The 7,229-nt window shown below is 62.9% G+C and overlaps 1 protein-coding gene across 3 annotated transcripts in view; it reads right to left on the reverse strand.

Annotated features, from left to right (window-relative positions):
- The window catches only part of LOC132340941 (procollagen galactosyltransferase 1-like), a 28,644-nt gene extending 21,682 nt beyond the window's left edge, over positions 1-6,962 (reverse strand). For all 3 annotated transcript variants that reach the window (XR_009490031.1, XM_059872162.1, XM_059872163.1), the window contains exons 1-3: positions 6,676-6,962; positions 3,612-3,722; positions 1,672-1,789 (exon numbers count right to left, since the gene is read on the reverse strand). Coding sequence is in view for 2 of the 3 variants with exons in the window: in XM_059872162.1 (XP_059728145.1) it covers positions 1,672-1,789; positions 3,612-3,722; positions 6,676-6,947 (501 nt within the window). In the remaining variant the exon portion in view is untranslated. The remainder of the gene's footprint in view (positions 1-1,671; positions 1,790-3,611; positions 3,723-6,675) is intronic.
- Positions 6,963-7,229: the final 267 nt, after the last annotated feature.

Consider the following 7,229-nt stretch of genomic DNA (forward strand, 5'->3'; position numbering starts at 1 on the left):
GGGTTCACCAGGACATTGTCTGCGTCCAGGAACTGAGAGAGACACACCTGAGACACACCTGGTCACACCTGGGTGACACCCGGGACACACCTGGGACACACCTGTGTGACACCTGGGTCACACCTGGGACACCCCCAGCGTGTCGGGGTTCACCAGGACATTGTCTGCGTCCAGGAACTGAGACAGACACACCTGAGACACACCTGGTCACACCTGGGACACACCTGAGACACACCTGGGACACCCCCAGCGTGTCGGGGTTCACCAGGACATTGTCTGCGTCCAGGAACTGAGAGAGACACACCTGGTCACACCTGGGTGACACCTGGGACACACCTGAGACACACCTGGTCACACCTGGGTCACACCTGGGACACACCTGGTCACACCTGGGGCACGCCTGAGACACACCTGGGACACACCTGAGACACACCTGGCCACACCTGCGTCACACCTGGGACACACCTGAGACACACCTGGTCACACCTGGGTGACACCTGGGACATACCTGGGACACACCTGAGACACACCTGGTCACACCTGGGACACACCTGGGACACCCCCAGCGTGTCAGGGTTCACCAGGACATTGTCTGCGTCCAGGAACTGAGACAGACACACCTGGTCACACCTGGGTGACACCTGGGTGACACCTGGGACACACCTGAGACACACCTGGTCACACCTGGGTCACACCTGGGACACCCCCAGTGTGTCGGGGTTCACCAGGACATTGTCTGCGTCCAGGAACTGAGAGAGACACACCTGGTCACACCTGGGACACACCTGAGACACACCTGGCCACACCTGCGTCACACCTGGGACACACCTGAGACACACCTGGTCACACCTGGGACACACCTGGTCACACCTGGGACACACCTGAGACACACCTGGCCACACCTGCGTCACACCTGGGACACACCTGAGACACACCTGGTCACACCTGGGTGACACCTGGGACACCCCCAGCGTGTCGGGGTTTACCAGGACATTGTCTGCGTCCAGGAACTGGGGACAATGGGGACATGTGGGTCACCTGGGACACACCTCGGACACCTCAGAGACCCCTCCCCAAATTTACGACCCCCCCCAGTTCAGACACACCCACACCTGGCCCTGGGTGTCCCCAGTGTCCGCCACCCCAGGGCTGGGTTTGTCCCCTCTGGGGGGGCTTTTCCCCCCACCCCGGGGCTCAGGGACCCTTGGAGACCCTTTGGGGACCCCTCCCCACATTCAGGACCCCTCCCCACATTCAGGACCCCTCCCCAAATTCAGATCCCCCCCACTCCAGCAGCCCCCACCTGGCACAGACACACCTGGGGCTGCGTTTGTCCCCTCTGGGTGGCTTTTCCCCCCACCCCGGGGCTCAGGGACCCTTGAGGACCCTTTGAGGACCCCTCCCCACATTCAGGACCCCTCCCCACATTCAGGATCCCTCCCCACATTCAGGACCCCTCCCCGAATTCGGGGACCCCTCCCCAAATTCAGATCCCCCCCACTCCAGCAGCCCCCACCTGGCACAGACACACCTGGGGCTGCGTTTGTCCCCTCTGGGGGGGGCTTTTTCCCCCCACCCCGGGGCTCAGTGACACTTGGAGACCCTTGGAGGACCCTTGGGGACCCCTCCCCGAATTGGGGACCCCCTCCCCAATTTGGGCCCCCCCCGTACCAGCAGGTAATCGGCCCACATGGCCCGGGCGGCCTCCAGCGCCTCCTGGCGCAGCCTCATCACGTGCTCGTAGCGGGAGGGGCTCCAGTGCTTGGGCCCCTCCTCGTCGGGGAAGGACCTGGGGGGCACCGGGGGGGCACCTCAGACACCCCCAATCCTGGGGAGACCCCCCCCAATTCCGGGGAGAGCCCCCCGAAATCTGGGGACCCACAGGGACCCCCCAAACTTGGGGACCGTCCCTAAATTTGGAGACTCCTCCCCACAATTTTGGGCCCCTCCTCATCAGGGAAGGACCTGGGGGGCACCTCAGGCACCCCAAATCTTGGGGAGACCCCCCCCCAATTCCGAAAAGACCCCCCAATCCTGGGGAGACCCCCCCCAATTCCGGGGAGAGCCCCCCGAAATCTGGGGACCCACAGGGACCCCCCAAACTTGGCGATAGTCCCTAAATTTGGGGACTCCTCCCTCCAAAATTCGGGTCCCTCCTCGTTGGGGAAGGACCTGGGGGGCACCTCAGGCACCCCAAATCTTGGGGAGACCCCCCCCCAATTCCGAAAAGACCCCCCCAGTTCCGGAAAGACCCCCCCAAAATTGTAGGGACCCCCCCGCCCTTGAAATCTGGGGACCCACAGGGACCCCCCAAACCTTGGGACAGTCCCTAAATTCGGGTCCCTCCTCACTGGGGACGAACCTGGGGGGCACCTGAGACCCTCCCCCACCCCAGACACCCCCAAATTCTGGGGAGACCCCAAAACACCCCCAGGACCCCCCCCCAAATTTGTTCTGAGACCCCCAAACCCCCCCAGAACCCCTCCTGGTGCCTCCCCTCCCCCTGAAGTGCCCAAACCCCCAACCCACGGGGACCCCCAAAACCCCCCCAGGACCCCCAAATCCCCCCAGGACCCCCCAAATCCCCTCCAGGACCCCCAAACCCCCCCAGGACCCCCCAAATCCCCTCCCAGACCCTCCAGGATCCCCAAACCCCCCCCAGGACCCCCCAAATCCCCTCCCAGACCCTCCAGGACCCCCAAAACCCACCCAGGACCCCCCAAAATCCCCTCCCAGACCCCCAAAATCCCCCCCAGGACCTCCCAAATCCCCTCCCAGACCCCCCAAAACCCCCCAAACCCCCCCAGGACCCCCCAAACCCCCCCCAAACCCTCCAGGATCCCCAAACCCCCCCCAGGACCCCCCAAATCCCCTCCCAGACCCTCCAGGATCCCCAAAACCCCCCCAGGACCCCCCAAATCCCCTCCCAGACCCTCCAGGACCCCCCAAACCCCTCCAGGATCCCCCAAACCCCCCCAGGACCCCCCAAATCCCCTCCAGGACCCCCAAAACCCCCCCAGGACCCCCCAAATCCCCTCCCAGACCCTCCAGGACCCCCCAAACCCCTCCAGGATCCCCCAAACCCCCTCAGGACCCCCCAAATCCCCTCCCAGACCCTCCAGGACCCCCCAAACCCCTCCAGGATCCCCCAAAATCCCCCCCAGGACCTCCCAAATCCCCTCCCAGACCCTCCAGGACCCCCAAAATCCCCCCAGGACCCCCCAAAATCCCCCAGGAGCCCCCAAAAGATGTCTGAGACCCACAAAAGGTGTCTGAGCCCCCCAAAAGTTGTCAGAGCCCCCCCAAAGGTGTCAGAGCCCCCCCAAAGGTGTCAGAGACCCCCAAAAAGGCATCTGAGCCCCCCAAAGACATGTCAGAGCCCCACAAAAAGGTGTCAGAGCCCCCCCAAAGGTGTCAGAGCCCCCCAAAATGCATCAGAGCCCCCCAAAAAGGTGTCTGAGCACCCCAAAAACATACCTGAGGCCCCCAGAAAGGTGTCAGAGCCCCCCAAAACACATCAGAGCCCCCCAAAAAGGTGTCAGAGCCCCCCAAAAAGGTGTCAGAGTCCCCCCAAAGGTGTCAGAGCCCCCCAGAGCCCCCCCCAGACGCACGTGGGCTCCTCCTGGTGCCTCCAGAGCACGCGGTGGTAGCGGCTCCGCACGCGGCCCAGCCACTCGGCCAGCAGCGCCGAGGTGTTGTCCACGCTGTGGTCAGCGGCCACCCTGAGGGGACAGCGGGGTCACACGGGGTCACACGGGGTCACACGGGGTCACAGGGGGTCACAGGGGGTCATACAGGGGTCACACAGGAGTGTCACACCCAGGGGAGTTCACACAGGGTCAGTGTCACACACACAGCCAGAGGTGTCCACGCTGTGGTCAGCGGCCACCCTGAGGGGACAGCGGGGTCACACGGGGTCACACGGGGTCACACGGGGTCACACGGGGTCATACAGGGGTCACACGGGGTCACACGGGAGTGTCATACCCAGGGGAGTTCATACAGGGTCACACAGGGTCAGTGTCACACACACAGCCAGAGGTGTCCACGCTGTGGTCAGCGGCCACCCTGAGGGGACAGCGGGGTCACACGGGGTCACACAGGGTCACACGGGGTCATACAGGGGTCACACGGGAGTGTCACACCCAGGGGAGTTCACACAGGGTCACACAGGGTCAGTGTCACACACAGAGCCAGAGGTGTCCACGCTGTGGTTAGCGGCCACCCTGAGGGGACAGAGGGGTCACACGGGGTCACACGGGGTCACAGGGGGTCACACGGGAGTGTCACACCCAGGGGAGTTCACACAGGGTCAGTGTCACACACACACACAGAGAGGTGTCCACGCTGTGGTCAGCGGCCACCCTGAGGGGACAGCGGGGTCACACGGGGTCACACGGGGTCATACGGGGTCACACGGGGTCATACGGGGTCATACAGGGGTCACACAGGGGTCATACGGGGTCACACGGGGTCATACGGGGTCACAGGGGGTCATACGGGGTCATACAGGGGTCACACAGGGGTCATACGGGGTCACACGGGAGTGTCACACCCAGGGGAGTTCACACAGGGTCAGTGTCACACACAGAGCCAGAGGTGTCCACGCTGTGGTCAGCGGCCACCCTGAGGGGACACCGGGGTCACACGGGGTCACACAGGGTCACACAGGGGTCATACGGGGTCACACGGGAGTGTCACACCCAGGGGAGTTCATACAGGGTCACACAGGGTCAGTGTCACACACACAGCCAGAGGTGTCCACGCTGTGGTCAGCGGCCACCCTGAGGGGACAGCAGGGTCACACGGGGTCACACGGGGTCACACGGGGTCATACAGGGGTCACACGGGGTCACACAGGAGTGTCACACCCAGGGGAGTTCATACAGGGTCAGTGTCACACACACAGCCAGAGGTGTCCACGCTGTGCTCAGCGGCCACCCTGAGGGGACAGAGGGGTCACAAGGGGTCACACAGGGTCAGTGTCACACACACACAGTGTCACACACAGTGTCACACACACACACTGTCACACACACAGTGTCACACACACAGTGTCACACACACACTGTCACACACACAGTGTCACACACACAGGGTCACACACACACAGTGTCACACACACAGTGTCACACACACAGTGTCTCACACACACTGTCACACACACACAGTGTCACACACACACAGTGTCACACACACACAGTGTCACACACACAGTGTCACACACACAGTGTCACACACACACAGTGTCACATACACAGTGTCACACACACAGTGTCTCACACACAGTGTCACACACACACAGTGTCACACACACACAGTGTCACACACACAGTGTCACACACACAGTGTCACACACAGGGTCAGTGTCACACACACACACTGTCACACACAGTGTCACACACACACAGTGTCACACACACAGTGTCACACACAGGGACAGTGTCACACACAGGGACAGTGTCACACACACAATGTCACACACACACACTGTCACACACACACACTGTCACACACACAGTGTCACACACACACACAGTGTCTCACACACACACAGTGTCACACACAGGGACAGTGTCACACACACACACAGTGTCACACACACAGTGTCACACACAGGGTCAGTGTCACACACACACACTGTCACACACACACAGTGTCACACACAGGGTCAGTGTCACACACACACACTGTCACACACACACAGTGTCACACACACACACTGTCACACACACAGTGTCACACACAGGGACAGTGTCACACACAGGGTCAGTGTCACACACACACAGGGTCACACACACAGGGTCACACACACAGTGTCACACACACACAGTGTCACACAGGGGGTCAGTGTCACAGACACACTGTCACACACACAGTGTCACACACACAGTGTCACACACACACAGTGTCACATACACAGTGTCACACACACAGTGTCTCACACACACTGTCACACACACACAGTGTCACACACACACAGTGTCACACACAGGGTCAGTGTCACACACAGGGACAGTGTCACACACACAGTGTCACACACACACACTGTCACGCACAGGGTCAGTGTCACACACAGGGACAGTGTCACACACACAGTGTCACACACAGGGCAGTGTCACACAGGACTGGGTCAATGTCATACACAGAGCCCCTCCCTGAGCATTCCCCACACTCACACAGGTCCTCACAATGTCCCCTCAATGTCCCCACGCCCCCCAGTGTCCCCACACCCCCCCAGTGTCCCCAATGTCCCCACGTCCCCCAGTGTCCCCAGACCCACCACAGCGCCACCCTGCCCTGGGGTGCCGTGTCCCCCCAGTGTCCCCACGTCCCCCAGTGTCCCCAGTGTCCCCAGACCCACCACAGCGCCACCCTGCCCTGGGGGTGCCGTGTCCCCCCAGTGTCCCCAATGTCCCCAGTGTCATCCATGCCCCCCAATGTCCCCACGTCCCCCAGTGTCCCCAGTGTCCCCAGACCCACCACAGCGCCACCCTGCCCTGGGGCTGCCGTGTCCCCCCAGTGTCCCCAGTGTCCCCAGACCCACCATAGCGCCACCCTGCCCTGGGGCTGCCGTGTCCCCTCAATGTCCCCAGTGTCCCCAGACCCACCACAGCGCCACCCTGCCCTGGGGCTGCCGTGTCCCCCCAGTGTCCCCAATGTCCCCAGACCCACCACAGCGCCATCCTGTCCTTGGGGTGCCGCAGCCTCTCGAGCCCTCCCAGCACCAGCGGCAGCGCATGGGCCGCGTTCCGCGCCAGCAGCGCCACGGCCACGCGCGGCGGCCGCAGCGGCGACTCCGGGTTCCAGCGCTCCTCGGGGAAGTACCCGGCGGCCGGGCCGGGCCCCAGCCCCAGGCGGAGCCGCCCGGAGGAGCCGCCCGGGCCCCGGCCCGGCCCCGCCAGCAGCAGCAGCAGCAGCAGCAGCGGCCACGGCCGCGCCGCCATCTTGGGCCGCCCTCACGGCAAGCCACGCCCTTCTCCCTCAGGCGCCTCACGCTGGCCGCGCCCACACGCGCGCTGATTGGTCAATCCGCTCTGTGACCACGCCTATATTTGCTATATATGGGAGGCGGCCGGGAAGGCGTGCCCCGTGTTGTAGCCATATATGGGCATGAGGCTTAACCGCGCCCACAGAGCCATATATGGGAAGGGGGAAGATGTGAGGCCACGCCCATTGTGTGACCATATATGGGAATGAGTGACAGGCGCGCGCCCTGGTGGCCACGC

The sequence above is a fragment of the Haemorhous mexicanus genome, chromosome 34 (assembly GCF_027477595.1).
Source record: "Haemorhous mexicanus isolate bHaeMex1 chromosome 34, bHaeMex1.pri, whole genome shotgun sequence".
In the NCBI taxonomy this organism is placed as follows: domain Eukaryota; kingdom Metazoa; phylum Chordata; class Aves; order Passeriformes; family Fringillidae; genus Haemorhous; species Haemorhous mexicanus.